This window comes from Anastrepha obliqua, chromosome 1 (genome assembly GCF_027943255.1).
Source record: "Anastrepha obliqua isolate idAnaObli1 chromosome 1, idAnaObli1_1.0, whole genome shotgun sequence".
In the NCBI taxonomy this organism is placed as follows: domain Eukaryota; kingdom Metazoa; phylum Arthropoda; class Insecta; order Diptera; family Tephritidae; genus Anastrepha; species Anastrepha obliqua.
In genome coordinates, this window is record NC_072892.1 from 18,211,921 (window position 1) to 18,233,912 (window position 21,992).

Genomic DNA, 21,992 nt, shown 5'->3' on the forward strand with positions numbered 1-21,992 from the left:
AAAAGTGAAGGTTGACTACAAACTTTATTTACTTTCGGCTGGCTACTTAGTTTAGCGGTCGTAAGCATAAGCGGAAGCGACTAAATTTTGATGTGTTGTAAGAAATGAGTAATAAATGTGACGGTGTCTATGTGTCGTAGGTATAAATTTGGTCCACATAAAAAGGGAAAATACGCAAAATACACACTGGCTACCAAAATTAAGGCATCACTGGTAAGTAAATCTACGGCGAAAATTTTGTTGTTCTGTTAACTTGTCCGTTTGAAGTTTGTTTGCGACTTTTAAGCATTTTTTGTACGTGGAAATTTGTGAAAAAAATTGTTTGTTTGGAAAATTTGCTACATTTTTGCATGTGAATTAAAATCAATTTTAAAAATCTGGGGCGTTAGTTAAATCGGACGGTATAAATATTTCCACTGTGTAATTGATAAATATTCGTATTGTTGTTGCAAGCGGGGAAAGTATGTCTGAACTAAAACTTAGATCAACGAAGTCCATGTTGCATCTGCAACAAAAGACTCCACTATTGCAATAAGTGAAAATCGAAAAAATTTCAATGAAAATTTATAGTGAAAAGGAATTAAATAAAAAATAAAATTAATTTCATACTTTAATATGCATTTAATAGCGTTGTATACGCCAATATATGCATGCACATAAATGAAAAGCAAAAAGTACAACGCGATTTGCTTTTTTTGCTATTATCGTTTCTCTTATTGTACCAGGCGTTATTAGTGTTTAAGTGCCGAAAAATTCTTTGAGACGGTTCACAGTCCAATTCTTATAGGTCTGTCTGACCTGCCTGGTTCAAATATTAAATTAGAATTGATTAGAAATTGAAGATATCAGCGTTTTTTGTTAGTTGCTTGGCCACGCCGAATTACTTGTTTAAGCGTGCTGTGAAAATCGCATGCCGTACGTGTGCAATAGTAAAATTTAACACAGAGTAATAATTCGCGTAGTATCTTCGATAAGTGCGTACGTGCATCGCAACGTGCAGATTTAAAAATAAAGACTACGATACCAAGCTGGCCGCTACAAACGGGAAATTTAAGAAGTTTCTTGGCGACATGGACGAAGAAGAGGAGGAAGTAACTGATATCAAATTACAGATTTTTCATAACAATCTACGCGAAAACATTGTAAGTATTCCCATATACTGCATATATACATACTTTTAGTTACATATATATTACTATGGTATAATAAAAAAGGTGCGATAAATAACGTAAAAAGTATTGTATTAATTGTTTATTAGCAATATTTACAATAGCCTCAAAATTATACAAATGCCAAATAAACTTTCTATCTATGTATGTATATATGTATGTACATACTTAACGCCGCCACACAAATTAAACTTTCAGTACGCAGTCACCTAAAATTTTGATATGCGATAAAGAACACAATCAGAAGCTTAGAAATTAAATACTTGTTTCCTATTATATTTTATAAACAAAAACAAAATTCCTAACTTGATTTCTAATGTACCTAAGGAATATAAAAGAGCTTTGCTGATATGCGTGCGCGGGGTAGTTTGTTAAAAAGTTGTTTTTTTTCGGAGATGAAACACAAAAATCGAAAGTTAAAAAGTTTTTCTTAATAACAGTCACATCTCAACAGCATTATGCAACACTTATATAATTCGACAAGCTACCCCAAAAATTGAGAAAATAGAAAATATTAAAGCGATGCCAGCGGGTGCTCACATAAAATTTTAGGTCTGCATACATATGCATATGTTATGTTTGAAAAACGTTTTGGAAAAATTGTATCTTCATCTGGCACTCGACTAAATACAGTATTGGCCAAAACTAAAGCACCCCCCTAATGGCATTTCAAATAATGCTAAATCTCTCAATCAAACATCTTGAAATATGGCATATACATACATATGTCATGTGTTTCCTTGTTACTTAAGTATTTATAAAATATAATACCAAATATACAGCGTTTTGGTTATACTGAAAAAAAAATTGAAATGTTCATATTATTTAAAAACTGAATGGTCAAAACTAAAGCACCACACATTTTTTTTTTCTTAACTACGGCTTTGTTTTGTTGTTTTTAAGTTAATTTCTCTTCCTAACGGTACTTAAAGCTGAGTCAAAGTTCGTTAGAATAATTTGTGCAAAACTCGTTCGGATTTAGTAGGACAAAACATTTCATACTGGAAATCAGCAAATATGGCCAGAAATGCGTATTCAAATGAATTTAAAAATAAAATAATAAGTGATTGGCAAAGTGGTTTAACGCGACACAAAATTAGTGAGAAATATTCAATAAATAGAAGTGTAATATCGCGACTTATAAAAAAATTTGAACAAACGGGTTCTATTTCTGCAATCCATAGTGGAGGAAGGCCATGAAAGACTACACGACAAGACGACTCCACGATTAAAAGAAAAATTCAGAGTGATCCCACAGTCTCTTCTGAACAAATAAAAATTGATTTAAGTTTGCCGGTAAGTTCTAGAACGATCAGAAGACGAGCAGTGGAGGCCGGAGTGCTAGAAAGCCATTTATTTCCGCCAAAAACAAAAAAGCTAGACTCGAGTTTGCGAAATTGCTTATTAATTGGACAGTTCAAAAATGGAAAACTGTATTATTCTGTGATGAATCGAAAAATAATTTGAAACATTCACATGGAATAAGGCGAGTAAGAAGGCCAAAGCAACAGCGACTAAATCCGAAGTATGTATTGTATCGGAACTACCAAGTATAGTGGGGGGAACATTTTGGTCTGGGGTTTGAAGCGGTTAGAAGCCTGGTACAACATTTCTCCGGAAATTATTAGTAACCTAATCTCTTCTATGCCAAAAAGATGTTCTGAAGCTATCAAAAATAATGGGTTTAGTACAAAATACTGAAGAATGAAAACAATTATTTTCGCTTTTAATCGGGGGTGCTTTAGTTTTTTCCAGACAATTTTTGAATAATATTAATATTTTTAAATTTAATTTTTAATATATGTAAGAAATGTTGAAAAATTTTTGTTATGTTTATTAATCACCAAGATAATAAGAAGAAACAAGGTGTAAAAGTAAGTAAATACTCGATGTTGTTTTATTGAGTTATTTGACATTACTTGAAATGCCATTAGGGGGGTGCTTTAGTTTTGGCCAATACTGTATGTGTCAAAGTCTACATGTGTTTATCCTGCTTGAGGGGTTAAGGGTAGTCAGAGGCCCGAAAAAATGATGATTTTTTAAGTTTTTTATTGCTAGTTAATTGCTTTATTTTACAAAAATAAAAACATAGCATTAATACATCATATTTCGACTTGCCTTTAGAAAAATTAAAAAAAAAAGTTAATAGTTGTAAAAGTTATCGCTGTTTGTGTGAAGACCCTAGCGGTGATCACCACAAGTCCTTGGATATACATCTAAAATTAATCGGACAAGAGATATCAGTTTTATTTTTTTTTCCAAAATAACAATATGGCGGCCTCAGGAAACAATTTTCAGATTTTCGAGAAAAAACTGACAATTAGTTGTTAAAAAAAAATCGAAATTTTTGGAAAAAAATCTTTTGATCAATTTTATGTCTTTCAAAAGCAGTATAAATTTTATTGAAATCTACCAAGCGGTTTTTAAATTACAGTGATCACCAGTTCAAAAAACATAGTTTTGAGAAAAACGCATTTAAAGTTATGCTATCGATTTATGTAGAGTTATACGAATTATTTAATTACTTACACTGTGTCACCTATTCCTGGGCCATATAATAGTTCTTCAGCCGTCATAGCAGCTTCCAAAATATCGATTTGCTGTTGCCTACGTAGCATTTTACCTTCTCGAGTGTTGTCGTTAGCGCGCTTATTTGCCACTTTCATACGTGCAGCATCCAGCTACCTGATCCCGAACTCTCCGGAGCGCCCGAGCGCCCTTTGTTAATTGTTGATTAACTTGAAAAGTATTTTTTGGATTCACTTCAAATTTTCACGCAATATTTTTAGGATATTATACTTTAAGTTTTTGTATTTTCTTAACCAATCCAATCGAAATCCAATTTTTGAAAATTCTCACTCTCTCTAACCCCTTAAGTAATAATCGCATATTATTATGTATTAACATGCTCGACATCTTGGAACGTGATATAAGGACTGCAAGGGGAGCATATTTTCTGTTTCATCTTGGGTGCTGTCACGAATTTCGCCTGTGGTGCGACAAACTGAATACTCCATTTTTCGGATGGCAACCTTTAATTTGTTCTGATCCGCTTTTTCCGACTTACCAGCAATCTGAGAACTTTAGCTTTTAATAATTTTTCTTGGAAATTAACAATCATCAATTTCCAATACTGAGGGCACGCGTGCACTTTTAGGCTGCACAAAACAAATATCTATTTTGAGTTCTGACATTATTGGCTTCACTCATAAAAGTACAGTCCATAAAAGTGAAGTCCAAAATAAACATGACTGAGCTAAAATAGGGACTTTGTTCTGATAACTTCGAGTTTATTTATTCAAAATAGTCCCCTTTGGCCACGATGCAATGTTTTGCGCGATTTAAAAGGTTTTCGAAAAAGTGTTTCAGGTCATTGATCGGAATGTCCCTCAGTATGTCGGTACAAGCCTTTTGGATGGCTTCTTCGGACGCAAATCGTTCTTCTTTCATAGCCGAATGCAATTTTCCGAATAGGTAGAAGTCACAGAGACCCTTATACGGTAAGTGATTGATGTTTAAAATGCGATTTCTAGTCAAAAAGTCAGTCACAAGAGTAAATCGATGAGTTGGTGCATTATCATGCAATAAGCGCCAGTTTCCTCTTTCGCGGTATTCAGGGCGAATTCGATGAATGCGATGCAACAACGCTTCAAAACGCCAAGATAGAAATTGCATTGATGGTTTGGTCCGTTGGCACGAACTAATTGGGGACATCCATTGGAATCGTAAAAACAAAGAGCAACGACTTGATTTTTGACTTCTCCAAACGCGATTGGGTGATGGCTCATCAGGGGCTTTCCATTCGGCACTTTGAAGCTTAGTTTCAGGTTCATGTTGGAAACACCACGTTTCATCACCAGTTACAATCTTGTAAACGAAGTTCTCGTCTTTTCTCGCTTCTTTATTGAGGTCTCTCGAATGTTGAATTCTGAGCAATTTTTGGTCCTCAGTTAACTTGTGTGATATTCAACTCCGATTCCATGAATTTCAATGATGATTTCGGTTCATTTTTGATAAATTTACGAACAATTTCGATGGAGTTGTCGGTGATTCCTGATTTTGGGCGGCCCGTTTGTTCATCGTCATTTATGCCCTCAAAACCATTTCCGAAACGTGCAAATCACTCATGAACTCTGGCACGAGATAGACAATCATCGCCATTAACTTTTTTCATCAATTCAAATGTTTCGGTAAACGTTTCACCGATTTAAAACAAAATTTGATATTAGCTTTTTGTTCGAAACTCATTTTTGTACCGATGACACAAACATACTGACACTTTAGACCCAATAACTTTGCTTCCACTTAAACAAATGCCACTAAGCTTTCACTGGAAGACAGCTGGGGATGTAACTTCCTACGCACTAATTAATTAAAAATATGGCGCCATCAAAAACATTTCTATGACGCCAGTCTTGTTTATTTTGGACTTCCCCTTGTATACCTAAATATTTTTATTGTAAAATAAGAGCCGTGTGGTCCCTTTTGCACTAGTTTATATCAAAAGCAAAGCATTTGCGTATCTACATATGTACAAATGTTTATTTATTTAATTTTTTTTTATTTATTTAAGTCAAACATACAACCATAGGTTATTTTTACTATGATTGGCCTTAAGAGTAGTTTACATAATTCAGTACTAGATAAAAGAATTAGCAATAAAATTAAAATAAAGCAATAGTTAGTAGTAAAGAAGTTGAAGTTGTAGAAGGCATTAAAAAAAAAGAAAAATATATAAAAAATGGGAGTTGTAGTAGGGATTAATTGGAATTAATTGAAAGAGTGATAAATTATTTGAGTACATTCAGCAATATTCGGCTAGGTAACAAAGTAATTTATGTCTGAAGTGCAAGCTCTCTTATATTCATTTAATTGTTAGGGGCAAGTAAAGTTGAAAAAGTCAAATATTTGAAATTGGGCAACCGTATTCAAAAATATTTGAAACTAATTACCTATGACGCTCCAGGCTGACCTGCCCTAATGAACGGAACTTCCCACTGCTCTATCTCCTAAGGTTTTCTTCTAATGGACATAAAACTATTGGAGCATATTCTACACATATTTTACTTAGATAATAAAAATCGTTTTTCTGAAGTTCTAAATCCATTAAAATCCTGTAAATATCCATTAGCTTAAGAACCCATTTTAATAAAATTTCAATGAAAATATAAAATTTTTTGTGGAAGCTCAGAATTTGTTCATCTAAAATCAGTAGACAGATATGTATGTATTTACGTATGTATGTATTTGTTTGTTTTTTAATATTATTTTAAATATCTAAAAATAGCTTTTGAACGAAATACCCAATCCGCTTATTTACTTAGGCGCAAGAACATGTGGCGTATAAAATTTAATACTGAATTTTTTTGAGCAAAAAATATATTAATTCAATCAACTGAACAGTTGGTTGGTAATTGCAACATAAATGTTAAAAAATTTCATGTTTGAAGTAATTTTTTTTTAATATTTGTATTTTGAGAGTAACGTTCTTAAATCGTTGTGATAACCTCGTGATTCCAGAAACAAACCGTACGATGATCACTTAATATAGAGCACACAACAAAAACTTCTTTTAATGAATATTAGCTTTGTTTATTGTTTGAGTTGGTTCACCTGGCTTGCTCCACGATCTCTTTCGCTTGATATTGTTGTAAGCAATCCATTTTTCATCGCCAGTTATTAGTCGTTTTAGAAATGGATCATTTTCATTACGTTTCTTTAGCAGATCGCAGCTGCGTTTCGTTGCTTTAAATGCGTTTCTTTCAGTTCGTGAGGAACCAATTTATCGAGTTTTTGAACATAGCCAAGTTTTTTTAAGTGATTTTCAGTGCATGTAGGTATGTGGCTCATCGTCGTGTGGATTACTCTTTATGGAAATACACAAAGTACTTAAAAAGGCCACAAATGCACTGTCCTCCACTCAAGATAAAAGAAGGAAAATGGGCTAATAACAATTCCCAGAAAGCAGAACTATATGCAGATTATCTAGCTGATATTTTTATACCTCATGAGGCAACATCCGAAAGCCTGTCTACATCCGTGCTCCAAGAGTTTGAAGAAATTCCACGAGTCACGAGCGCCGAACTAAAAAGAGAAATTAAAATGCTAAAAAATAAAAAATCCCCTGGTTTCGATATAATCACTGCAGAAATACTCAAGCAGCTTCCCCCTAAAAGCATCAAAATTCTCACTAGCATAATGAATGCATCTTTTAAGTTTCATTACGTTCCTATTCTCTGGAAAACTGCGGAGGTTATTATGCTCCAAAAACCAGGCAAACCTGGACACGAGGTTTCATCGTATAGACCTATATCACTCCTACCAGTGATCTCAAAGCTGTTTGAAAAGCTGTTGATTAAAATACTCAATAAAATAATAGAACGAAAAAAAATAATTCCAACACATCAGTTTGGTTTTCGAAGTAAACATTCTACAATCGACCAGGTACACAGGATCACGCACGAAATAGAAAAAGGACTCGAAAATAAAAAAGTATGTTCTGGCGTATTCCTCGATGTGGCAAAGGCATTCGATAAAGTTTGTCACACAGGTTTGCTTTTTAAACTAAAATTAATACTTCCTAAGCAATACTACGAAATCTTGGAGTCGTGCTTATCAGATCGCTATTTTCGAACCAAGCAAGATGATGCTTATTCAAGTTTTCGACAAATAAATGCAGGAGTACCTCAAGGCAGCGTTCTTGGGCCTCTGCTGTACCTTATCTTTACACATGACCTACCGTCTGATCCTAATTACGTCACAGCAACGTTTGCAGATGACACCGCCTTGATTGCAGTTGGTAAAACTGAAAACGAATCGACAGCCACATTACAAACCGCGTTAAATAAGATCTGCCAGTGGACTAATACATGGAAAATTACACTTAACCAAACAAAATCTATACACGTAGTTTTCACAAACACTAAAATACAACACATACCACTATACATAGATGATCAACAGGTCCCATACTCAAACTATGCGAAGTACCTACATAGGTATGACACTTGACTGCAAACTTCGATGGAAAGAGCATGTCAAGAAAAAGAGGCAAGAATTGGACATCAAACTCAAAAACATGCAATGGCTCATGGGTAGCAGATCAGCTCTCACGATAGAAAACAAGCTGTTAATTTACAAGCAGATACTAAGGCCAGTATGGAGTTATGGTGCGCAGCTATGGGGGTGCGCCAGTCAAAGTACGAAAAACGAAATCCAACACTTCCAAAATAAGGTCCTTAGGTGCATTATCAAAGCACTATGGTACTGCAGAAGTTCCGACATTGAGCGCGACCTTAAAATAAACTCCGTTAACACTGAAATCGCAAAGATTGCAGTTGCCCACAAAGAAAGACTATTAAACCACATCAATGAAGAAGCATTTAATTTAATTGAATCCAACGGATTAATATGAAGGCTCAGACGCACTAAACCTAGCGATCTCATACCCCCATAGAAATGCTTTATGTCATGTAGAGTGAAAATTGTGTAATGTTATCATAATTAAGTTGCTTGTTAGTCATTTTTCAATATTTATGAACTAGTTGCAATAAAAAAAAATTAAAAAAAAAAAAAAAAATGTATGTGGTACATGAAGCTTCTCTGCAATCTCAAGTATTGTACTGTGGCGGTCCAAGTCGATTATTGCTTTGATTAGGGCGTCATCAACTTCAGCTGGACGACCAGAGCTTTTTTCATCTTTGAGTGAAAAAGCACCAGAACGAAATTTGGCAAACTAATTTTGACACTGCCGTTCTTTTAAGGCTTCATCACCATAAACAGCACATAGCTTTTTTGGAGCTTGCGAGGCGGATTTCCCTTTGCGGAAATAAAAAAGCAAAAAATGACGAAAATGTTCCTTTTGATTTTCCATTTTTCAACGAACGCCAACCGAAAACTACGCAACCGATCAAAAAACTTTGTTTACTGATTGACAGCTGAATTGCCAACTATCAAATAACAAAATGTGTTTTTACATTTGTACTACGTCTGCAAACCTAAAAATTCAACTGAAGCCATCTATAAGTGAAATCCGCAATTACTTAGTTGCCAACCCAATATATTCAGTGGCAAATTTCATGCGCTCGCCCTTGTTTTTCGGACTAATAAGGCGTTCCTTTCTCGCTCTTCGCCCCGCGAAGTTATGTTTTCTCAACAAATTTGGAACTATTTCAACACAAACCACTTAATTAGTATTTCATCTTTAACATTTTATTATGTTTTGCGATTGACACCAAATTGTTTTTTTAACTTACTTCAAAATCATGCGTTCTTCGCGATGATTTCCCTTTCTTCACTTGGCCTAGGCGGCTTTTATGTGCAATCGAAGAGTCGGTTTTGTATCTTCTAATTATGTATTGCACGGTAGAACGAGTTGTGTTCATTAATTTACCGATAACTCTAAACATTTTTCCTCTTCATGCAATTTAACAATCAGCGGATGCCTTTTTAGGGCCTCGGCACACGGGTCGTATCGTCAGCGGCACTACATTATTTTTTAATGTAGTGACGATGTGACGATACGCTTGCTCGTCCGCACACAATGCAACTAGCTATCGTACAAGTACGAGTTGTCAATATGTTGAGCGATGTAGAGGAATTTATTTTATTGTATTATCTTCTACATCGGAGGAGAAATAAAGGAAAAAGGAGTCACTGGGTGCATCCGTACATTAGAAATAACTCAAACACCAGATTATTCATTGCCACAAGGAAGTTACAAGAGGATGATTACAAATTTCAGCCTTGTGCTTACATAAATGATTACAATGAATATAATTTTCTGACATTTTACCGACTATTCAAAAACAAAATAGCAAAAACTGAAATCAAAAATCACACTACAAGCGTACAGGATATTTGATCACTCTGCTGTAAGATAAGCGGCATGCTGCATGATTGCTGGTCAAGTAAGTAGCTGACGACCCGTATGCGGTTCGCCATTTGAACACATGGGTGCGACAACGAAGCGCATTTTGTGGCATATGCTACGATGACGATACGACCCGTGTGCGGAGGCCCTTAGTTTGCTATTTTCCTGGCGGAGCCATTGTGCAACGATTTATGTTTATCAGTTCCAAACTTGTAGCAACACAAAAATGCGCCGCTTTCTATATAGAATTCGATGCGCATGTTGATTGCGCTTGAAATATTATATAACAGGACCCTGCCCCGTTTGACATGAATACTCCGCATTCATTTATATTTATTTTCCAGTATAAAAAATATTGAATGTAAATAAATTTTTTATAATTTATAGAAAAACTGAGTAGATTTTAAATAAATCAAAAAGATGATTTTTTCGAAACAAAATTAAGGAATCCCGGTGGTCTAGAGCTCTAAAATTAGGGTATTTTCAGGAATTTTTTTCAGAATAAAAAAAAATGAAAAACGATATTTAAATTGTTATGGCTTTTCATTTAACTTCTTTTACATACAAAAATGAAAAAAAAAATATATATTTTTTTTCTTAATTTTAATAATTTAAAAAATGGCGCTAAAGTTGACCCTCACGAAAAATTGGACCTGGACGGTGTTGTCCATTTTGGCTCTTCTATTTATCTGAAATACAAAAACAAAGAAAAATTATTAATCAGCATGACTGTAGCTATGTCCCGCACTAGAATAAAAAAAAACAATTTGGCAACATGGCGCGGTTTTGAATTTCGCACTCTAAAAATCGGGTTTATTTTTCAGTTTTTTAATAAAAAAAACACCAAATAATTGAAATAATAATATAATATGATTATAGTGGGCAACATATTAAAATTTCAGACGGCTGGGTAGAAAATTTTGTTTGTTTCTTGACAACATAGAAGCGCTTTCTACAACGTTTTTTTATTTTTTTTAATTTTCTTTAAATCTACTCGACCTTCGAGTCGAGTGACGGAGTAGATCTTGTGGTGCCAAAGAGGTCTGGGCTGTAGAAGGTATAAAATTGGGAATTTCCGCATGAAAATTTCACAGTATATTCTTAAGAGTCTATACTTTCGAAATATCGAAAAAATAAAATTTTTGAAATTTCCAGACCACCGGGTGAAAGTTAAACGCTGAGTATGTACGATTAAGCGTTTGAGCCACTGTCACATACTTTCTTTATACTGCACATAATTTTTCAATTAAACAATAAATGTATAGCCATGTTATTTGAAAATATCGAACAAAAGTAGTATTACCTCACTAGCGGCTATGGTCCAAAAATAGATTTCCATAAAACGGCTGATAAGGCCCATGCACATACATACATACACATACATTTGTCACTTTGTTTCTTATTTTCGAAAAATTTATTATTGAAATTAGCTGATAAATTTAACTGTGCACGTAAATAATTGAAAAGTATTCGTTTTCTGCTCATCTTCATCTTCATTCATATTCATCTTATTTTCTTCTGTCCCATTAACAATTCTTCGCGCATAGTGGCTGTTAGTGTGAATACAGTCAGATACTATAGTATATGTAATAGAAAAATCTCTGTGGTCCCCCTTTCGTCAGTATTAGAGCGCTTAAATACAGATTTTGGTGAAAGAAAGTATAGCAGATAGAACATGGGTTGAAAAGTCCCGGGCCTAACATATAGATGGCATTAGTTTTATTGCATTCACCTCGTTTTCAGTTAGTACTAACCTTAAAAAGACAGTTGTTAAACTTTTATGATATTATATTCATTAGTTCGTGAGTTATTGTGGGAAGAGTGACGCTACTTTTGTTATTTTCAAAATAATGGATCAAAAAGAATTTCGTGTTTTAGTTTTACACTACGTCTTGATGGGGGAAAATATCGTTCAAGCGAAGCAATGGCTTGAAAAGTGTTATGAGGGCTCCGCTCTGTGTGAAACAACAATAAAACGATGATTTACGGGGTTTAAAAGTGGTCGTAGAGACACCGGTGTTGTACAACGCAGTGAACTTACAAATGGGGCGGTAACACCAGAAAACATCAAAAACATCCACAAAATCATTTTGAATGATCGAAAGGTGAAGTTGCATGAGTTAGCTGACATCGTAATGATATCAAAAGAACGTGTTGGCTTTATATTGAAAGAGCATTTGACTATGAGAAACCTCTGTTCAAAGTGGGTGTCGCGATTGCTCACTGCTTTGTTTCATCAAGACAACGCATCATGCCCCAAATCAATAAAAAAAAAATGGCAAAACTACATAAACTGAACTTCGGATTGCGCCCACACCTACCGTATTCGCCAGATTAGGCTCCCAGCGACTAATGGCTGTTCGCAGACCTAAAAAAATGGTTTCGCTCGAATGAAGAGGTTATCGCTGAAACTGAAGGCTATTTTGAGGCAAAGATAAGTCGTTCTACAAAAGTGGTTTGAAATGTTAGAGCGAGACTGGAATGATTGTGTTGTTCTTGATAGAAATTACGTGGATGAATAAAGCTAATTTTGAACAAAAAAAAGTGTGTTTTTTTGTTAGGCGCGGGACCTTTCAGCCCATGTGTTACTTCTATACATTTTTTATCAATAAATTTTTTTTTTATTGCGGCTCATACATATTCATAAGGGCGATTGTATGATTTTTGATATTAGTTTTTGGGCTGAAATTTAGTCGGAACTATTTTTCATAAAATATTGACTGGTGAATCCTTTCCTTTATTACCTACTTTTCCTAAGCAAATAACAACAAATGCAGCGTTGATCGAAGTTACCTGATTTCTTTATCTCTACATCTTCCCGTTACTATCCTAATATGCTAAAGTTAATATTGGAACTCAGAAACTTAGCAAAATATTTTAGAAACTGCTTTAATGTTTAGAAAAAAATTATTTTACAAAATATGCGATTGAACTATTTTCATACAAATATTACCATCATAAAAATGCATTTCAGTGGAGGATGCATTTTTTGTCCTTCATTTAAAACTAAAATTATGCGATATGCAATATTTTAGTTTGCCTTGAGATGCTTATAAAAATGTTTTTAAAACTAAACGCGAAACAAGAGTAGCCTCTTTCTTTGCTAAAGATGGCGAACAGTGATAGATAAGGAATGAGGAGTGCGTCATTAGAAATTAGTGAATGCATTTCGAATGTAACTTCTTTATTAGGAAAGCAAGCAACATTTTTTTATCATGTTAGCTTTGAAACACATGTAAAATTATGTTGTGTGTCCGTTATCAGTACCGGGTAATTTTCTCAGTAGATATGAGCGGCGAACAAAGAACACGTGAAGAAACTGTAAAAATCTTAACAAAAAAGAAGAAGAACGGGACGCAAAAAATGGTTTGGTGACAAGGCGGAAAAAGTGCTGAGCAAGCGGAGAGAAATCTAATTACCTCCGGAAGAAATGTAGTTTGGATGTACATATGTACATATATATGTATGCTCGAAGTCATTTGAGCGTAAAGCTAAAGTAGAAAGAAGCTGGTCTGAAGACAGACAAAGTGCATTCTCATGACAGCCGGTTCTACGTTACGGTTTTTCCCGACAAAGGGCTGCCGCCCCAGTAAACTAATCCTTTCTATCGTACCGTACCTCACAGACAAAGAGCAAAAAGTACCGGATCGCAATGCAACGAAGAATGATGTGGCTAAAATATGTATCAAAAAACTGGAAACGGATTTGGTGCAGAAATATGAATGCTGTGTATTGGACAAACGTAAGTACTTTCTGACTACACACATTCTGAGGTTTATATTGCCGATGCTAGAGGAAACGTTCCCGAAAAATTTAGGACACAAAAAAGGACGAAGTTTTCCAAAAAAATGTTCGTTTAGCAGGGCATCTGCAGCTGTAACTTGAAGAGTAAAATTTTCGTAACTACAAACACTACTAACACAGAAACCTACATCAAAAAGTGCTTACAAAGGAGACTTTGGACATTTTTACATATCCATGGCGCGTCTAACTTCGTTTTGCCTGTTCTCGCCTCATGCTACTACAGTAATCCGGCTCCTAAATGGTACAAGAAAAATTATATCGTTTTCTCCCAATTCTCCAGAACTTCGGCCAAGATGAAGAAGAAGAGATATTGGTAAAAAAGAGGACAAAACAGATGTCAAAGATTTTCGACGTCAATGGTATGCTGCGAGTTAGAAGATTCAAGATGTTACCGTTAAGGCTCTAACGGGGGGTATTCCAGTAAAAGTCAAAACTTTTACACTTCAAAACTAGTTTTTGTAATCAAACTAAAATTGTCATGGTTTGCATTAAATTTTCTATCGTAAATAGTACTTTTTTTGAAAATCTAAGAAGTGGTTGTTGAGATGTGGTATTATTATTAGATGCACCAATTTTTAATGACACACTCCATATACATATATATATGTATATATATATTTTATATTATTGTGCTCTCCGCAACTTCGCCCTTCTTCCAGCAATCTTTGGCCGACCACGACTTCTGCTGCCTTGCGGGTTCCAGTCCAAAGCCATTCTCTTGATGCTATCTGGTGGTTTTCTAAACGTGTAACCTATCCATAGTCGCTTTCTGCGTCTGATTTGCAATAGGATGGGTATGTCATTCGTTTATTTCCACAGCGCGCTGTTGCTGATGGTATTCGGCCAGAATATACTACAGATGATGCGGAGGCATTTGTTGACGAAAGATGATTCATCAATGAATCCAAGAGATTTGTGGAAGAGTGACGTCAAACATTTTATCTTTTCTATCACTATTCTTTCTACTGAAATCCATCCGGGTGTAGTACAATGGTTTGCTGACTGAGTGCTTGGACTTGTCCAACCCCCCACAAATCTAATATAATCTAACCATAAATAAATAAAATTGCCGCCTACCCCTTGTTTGGGAATTTGGCCGAGCTCCGTCTCATATTTGTGTTGTGGGTCATGATGTTTTTCCACAAATGGAGGGGCCTAAAGTTTTATGCCGTCTCCGAACGGCAAATGGTTTTTTATGAGAAGCTTTTTCATGGCAAAAATATACACGGAAGTTTGCCATTGGCTGTCAAATGATGACCGCTTTTAGAAAAAGAACATTTTTTTCCATCATTTTGATGCCTGGCGTTTCGTACCCGGATGTAGTAGGGTAATTTTCGGCATTCGGAACCAGCTTTGGGTATTTTTGAACAATTTTAATGACAGCAGTTTTAGTTAAACTTTTTTTTCACAAATTTTGTCTATATCGCAAAGCCAAAATTGTGGCCTTATCAACTTCAATATAAGTACAGTACAATCGTGATAGTCCGACATTTCTTAATCCGACACGTTCGGTAATCCGACAACCTCATAACGTCTATGGATGCAATTGGCATTACTTTATTTTGATCAGTCGTAGCAGAGCAGCAGAGGGGGATTGTGTTTTGTTTCCCGGTCACAACGCATTTGTCATTAAATTTGAACGACGACAGTTCTCCCGCGATTTCTGACGGTGTTGATGTGAATTTTTTCTGTCTTTTCGTGTCGTTATTTTCTGATTTGGTTTTACTTAGTGATGGCATCGACGTCAAACAAACGTAAACATACAACACTTACGCTGAATGATAAATTGGCCATAATTCAGCTAAGTGGGATCTACGGAGTCGGACGAGCTACTATATATGACATAGTGAAGCGCAAAGATATTAATTATTATTATTATATTTTATATTAACTGCATATGTATTAAAAAACTAAAAATTTTGCGTGTAATTATTTTCTTTAAGTTTAGCAGTTACGTTTTTGTTCCTCTACTAAAAGAGATATTAATAAAAAGATTATTTTTGCATTATGCATTTTGATCATAATTTTCAAATTAACATTGATTAAATGGAACCTTCGGTAGTCCGGAATATTTGATAATCCGACAACGAGTCGGTCCCGTATGTGTCGGACTATCACGATTGGACTGTATACATATACGATTTTGGTCAAAAAGCCAATACTTTTCATAATCAGCAAGCAATGGATTTTGGTGTTTTTGAAATATTATCATGGGGCTGGAAATTCCAGACAAAATTTACACTTAAAACTTCAAATCAAGAAATAATTTGCAAATTTGGTAGGCAATCCACTGTACTGGAGAGAGTTGTGCACAGTTAGTGAACTCAGAGCAAAGGGCTATTCCTTTATCATTTCCAATATCTACTCTCTAATATCTTATTTTCTCCTCATAAATGCAGATAAAATAAAATGTACGAACACAAAAACTACATTTATTTAATTAAGTTATGGAATTCGTATTGCTATTATACTTTTTAGACTTTGCTTACCTTAATTTTATTTAGTTTAAATGGATAAATTGGAGTCCTATAAAAATACAACAAAAAAAATATTATAGTTTAAGTATATAATAAATACTGCGAAAAAGGTTCCAAACAAGGCGCTGCCAAATTTTTGCAATTTCAAATGTAGCCAAAAATTAATGTTCATATGGATTTCGTCTATGTAATTATTTCATTTATTCCATTATTGTAATTTAAATTCAATCTAGTCCAACTGGCCTTAAATGCGTATCCCGTGTATGTGATTGTAGTGATTATGATATGAATTTCATTGAAAATTGGCTCACATATTTTTTAAACACATCACAGCCATATCTCTGTATCTTATAAAGTGTGTTCTAAAGTCCACGTATCACTTTTTTATTGGTTCTAGTTAAAACGGTGTGCCAGAATCTAGATTACCAAACTTATCAGACATTTCGTTCAATTTTTATTGGTAAAGCTTTTAACAAGTGTTGTTGTTCTGGTCATATATCATTAATTTGCTGAAGAGTGTCATAATCCAAAACACCAATATGTCGGTAAACGCGGCTTTAAAGTTTTCAATTTGCTATGTCTCCCTGTGTAAAAGTACGAGGGTCGTTTGAAAAGTTCATGCAAAGCCAGACGGATGGCACTACTGGCACGTATTAAAATTATGTTTACTTGGTAACCTCTCTTAGAAAACATACACTATTTGTTTCCCAATTTGATGAAATGACTCTCGGGAAAAATATTTTATTCAAATGAGTAGGTGATTGCAGAAACGAATGGCTATTTTTCAGACTTGTACAAATCCTACAGGGTCCGGCACTCGAAGTGTAACCAACTTCAGATGCACAGGCATCAGCTGTCTGTTAGTTGGCTAAATGCCAGTTCCCAGTATTGTTTACAAGCGCACGGAAGCATTTTGCCGAGAGAAAACGCGAAAAAAGAAAATCAGTAATGGATTTTAAACGTAATAGTGTGATTGTTGTTGTTATTGTTGTAGCAGCATAAACATTACCCATACATATACTGGGAACGCTGCTGAAGTGAAAGTCCTTGGCCGGATATAAATCCGGGTCGTTCCGGTTACGAAGAACCGACTGTCGTGGGAACGTGCATTATATTTGGCTGGAAAATCACAACCATCGATTGTTCGTGAGCTCGAGCACCTTAAAGTAAACAAAGTTTTTGTTTATCGCACCATTACTCGTTACAATGATACTGGTAGCATCGCGAAACGTCATAGAGGTGGTCATCAAAAGACTGCAACGCCACGTGAAATGGTTTAAAAAGTGAAGAAGCGACTTGAGCGAAATCTCCGACGAAGTGCCAATCAAAGAGCGAAAGAACTGAAAATATCTGACCGTAGCATCCGCCGCATACTGAAAAATGATCTCAAAGTCAAGCCTTACAATATCCAAAAGGTGCATAATCTCACACCAAAGCAGCAACAAGTCAGACTTGAGAGAGCGAAGGAGTTGCTTTGCTTTGCTTGGCGGAAAGCGGTCAATTTCCGAACATTCTGAGTTCTGAGGAGAATATTTTTCAAATTGAGCAATTCGTAAACTCCTAAAACGATAGGGTTCATTTGACCGACCGTTCATACGAGAATTTGAGTCATCGATTGACCACCAGGTAGCAGCACCCGCCAATGCCGGTAATGGCTTGGGCCGCTGTAAGCGCCGATGGGCGCTCTCGAATCGTTTTCATCGAGCTTGGCGTCAAGATAAATGCAAAATATTATCGGGATAGTATTCTGGAGGTTGTTTTGAAGCCGTGTCTTACAGTCCTACCAACATAAGAAAAAATATGGGCCTGTTCCCACATGCGCGGTTCGTATAAATTAAACACTTAATTTAAACATTTAAATAAGTATATATGTATACAAAATTAACCGGACTTTTTAGCAACTTCAGACTTTCACCTCATTAGACTAAAATGAGAAAGCTATGGAACTGTATACCAACCAACGCTTCTAGAAATTCTAGTTAAAAACCATGGATTTAGGATGAAAAGTTTGTGGATTTTTTCTAATTTTTGTATAAAGTATTTAACTCGGATGCATATGATTTTTGTTAGACAATGAGCTATATTTACTTTTATAAAAAAACTAATGAGCATAAAAAATAGTCAAAACTGGCCAACATGTTTATGTGCTACCGTTTTGGCGCGAGCTGTATTTGTTATTATTTTCAATATACATACAAACATGTGTTTATACGATCTAAATTTGTCTTCGATTGGCTGAATTTAGAAAATTTGTATTCATTTTACTTAGAGTGATATCTTTACTTTCTATAATTTCTTTGTGCTTGATATGAGTATGTAGGTATAGACATATGTGTGTGTGTGTACTATTTTACGTATATATGAATTTTGAAAAAACAATATCTGAAGTTTTTCATTCCTCCAATACATACAATTATAGTCTTTCCTTTATTCTTATTCGCAGATATTTCTTTTGCTATTAATGCTGCTGTATCTTGCCTCCTATGCGCTGGTGTCACGTTTTCGTCGGAAAGATCGTGACGACCTCTTCTCCACGGATGAAGATGAAGTGCTCGTTTATCGTATTAGGTATGTATGTATGTAAATTTTGCAAATGGTATTAATTATTATTTAACACTTAGGAATTCAATTTTTTTTTTTAATTCAACCTCACAAATTTTGTTAAAAGTACGTAATATCTAAGAACCAGTTTTTTTTAATAAGTTCTTGCAGTATTTGAAGAAATTCAGATGTCTAAATAAGTTTTTTATGGAAACTATACTCGGGAACTATACTCGTAAATGGTGCATTCACCAAAGAAATTCATAAATGTTTACTAATTGCAACATTTAACTGTATGGAATTCGAGATCTTTTAAAAGAAACTCACAATAAATGTCACCTTGAATTAAATTAAACACAAAAGAAAGCGATAGAAAGGTCTTTCTGCACTCAAATGACGTTAATCCATTTAGTAACAAACGAGAGTTTAAGAGGTATATGGGACATACAAATTCAAAGATCTTAGAGCATATTAAGGGGTTCCGGTGGTCTAGAGCTCGAAAATTTAAGGTATTTTCAGGTAATTTTTTTAATAATGGAAATATCAAAAGGATTCTATTTAGTAATGGCGATAGCCATTGATGTTGTGAACAACATATTAAAATTTAAGACGATGAAAATGTTTTTTTTTTTGACAACACCAGGCCGAAAAAAGTCGTTTCGAGATAAATGAGTTTAAAGTTTGAGGTACAGGAGCGCGCGGACCGTTCTTTACCTAGTGAATGGCCTGTAGAATTTCCGCATGAAATTTCCGCACTTTCGAAATATCGAAAAAACAAAAAATCGACTTTTTGAAATTTCTAGACCACCGGGGTACACGTTCTATTCTTGTCTGATGTCTAGAAATAAATAAACTATAAATCAACATACAAGAGATGGAACAAACGCGGTGAACACTAATTTCATCGTATAAGACTCTGAGAAGTTTGCACTATTACGTCTAACAGAGCTCGAGAGTTGAATCGAACATCAAATCGAAACCTTTTGGCACTTCATTAACCCACTTAGTCCTGCGTTGGTGTTTCATATGCAGTTTATCTAGGAGAAAAATTTGCAAGTTCACGCTTTTATGCAGCCAAGTTTTTTCAAATAAGATTTTGTTTATGATGACGTCAATAACCCTTACTCGTTCTCTCAATATTAATCAACCTACAGCATTCAATTTTGGATATTTCAATTTTACCACTAAAGATATAATCAAAGGCATCAATGCTTTGAAACAATCTACTGAGACTAATGTTGATGAACTTTGTACCGCTAAAAAATGGCATGCTATTATATGAGCTCTGAAATTTATTTTCCACAAATCTGTATGCACCGGAGTAGGAGGCTGAAAATTAACAGCAATTACACCTATCTCCAAAAGCGATAAAAAAAAGAAGACATTACCAATTATAGACCCATCTCTAAGCTCTCTATTACCTCCTAACTTTTTGAGGGAATAGTTAAAGAAAACATGTACTTCGATGTCAAAAGCTTAATTTCAATTTGATTGCGTACTGATTTTTCCAAAGCTTTCAACAAGGTTTCGCTTATTATTTTATCACGCAAATTGGTTTTTCTTGGGTTTCACGCCATATTTTTCAATTGGTTGAATTCCTACTTGTGCAATAGATGGTGAATGGTCTCGAAAGCGGCTCGTTTTTTTCATCACTTACGAAGATTGTTGTTTTTCGTCTTCAACATTTTCGCTTTACGTTTACAGTTTTGCAGCCGACCCGAGAGTTTTTTCGATGGTGAGAGAACTCTGAAGATACAACAGGATTAAGTTACTAAATTATATTGTTGGTGCCGTAGATTTAACCTATATCTGAATATTAAATAAGTCTTATAATTAAATGTTACAACATATTCTCCAAAAGCATAGCATCTGTGGTAATTTCCATTGTTCTGTCGATAAAATTAAAAAACGTAGGTACATATTTTATTTGATGACAAATCATATTGGATTCATGAGAAATTTTTTGTTTTGTTTACTACTCGATAGGTGTTTTGGGAATCGAAAACAGCTATTGATTGCGCCCAACTACTGTTTGCTCTTCGCACAAAAAGAAATTCGTTTGTTGATTATTGTTTGTTCCATTTAGTTGTGAGTTACAGGGTGTTAACAATGGCAGACAAAAAAGAGAAATTTCGGTACATTTTACGGGTTTTCTTTGATAAAGGCGAGAAATGAAAACACAAGTCAGGCCGCTGAAATCCAGAATGCTGTTTATGATGCCGATACTGTAACAGCTAATTACTTGCAATTTTGAGTGCGTCGATTTCGATGTTAAGGAAAATGTGGATAATGTCGAATATGTCGATAAAATCACAGAAATAATCGACATGTTGGTAGCCGAAACATCGCCCAGGTGCTAAGATCAGCCATAAAACAGTTTTAAGCCATTTGTGGAAAATTTACGCAAAAATAATGGATTTCTTTTTCCCCCAAACTAACATAAAGGGTTTTCCAATAACAAGTGTTATTTTGAATAGGATTACGCTATCGAGAGATGATTAACAATTTTTAATGGCCGGAATTGGATGGCATTGACCTGGACAACGTTTAATTTCAACAAGACGGCGCTGCGTGCCACACAAGTAACAAAACCACTTGTTCTTTTACGGGAAAAGTTTCCGGACCGTGTTATCTCTCGAAGAGGTGATCACAATTGGCCACCGAGATCTTGAGATTTAACACCTTGTGGCTTTTTTTCTTTGGGGCCACGTGAAAGAGAAGGTCTACGCTAACAGCCCAGGGTCGATTCAAGACCTTAAAGATAGAATTCGTGAGACTAACGAGCACATAGGGCAGCCACTTTGTGGCTATGGAAAATTTCATGAAAAGGATATTGTCCTGTAAGCGTGATCGCGGTGGTCATTTGCCTGATGTTATTTTCTACTTATACGGCATACCTTCTTCTTTATAATGAAATAAACATCCGATCATTTATATTAAAAACATAGCATTTTTCTTTGAATATCAAAATAATACCTCTTTTTGGAAAACCTTTATATAGTTTCCTTAAAAGAAGGGGGTAGTTCACGCTTTACTTTCACACATTTTCTCTTATGCTCCAAAAGGCTTGCCTGCCTACCTATACCATCATTCAGTTTTAGAAAAGGTAGCTACGTCAAATTTTGGCTA

The 21,992-nt window shown here is 35.0% G+C and overlaps 1 protein-coding gene across 4 annotated transcripts in view; it reads left to right on the forward strand.

Annotated features, from left to right (window-relative positions):
* The first annotated feature begins 255 nt into the window (after window positions 1–255).
* The window catches only part of LOC129243142 (protein Lilipod), a 38,771-nt gene continuing 17,034 nt past the window's right edge, over window positions 256–21,992 (forward strand). For 2 of the 4 annotated variants that reach the window (XM_054880333.1, XM_054880303.1), the window contains exons 1-2: window positions 256–1,142; window positions 18,766–18,890. In XM_054880333.1, coding sequence (XP_054736308.1) covers window positions 1,071–1,142; window positions 18,766–18,890 — 197 coding nt within the window. In that variant the 5' untranslated portion in view covers window positions 256–1,070. The remainder of the gene's footprint in view (window positions 1,143–18,765; window positions 18,891–21,992) is intronic. The other 2 variants (XM_054880312.1, XM_054880323.1) reach the window with 2 other exon arrangements.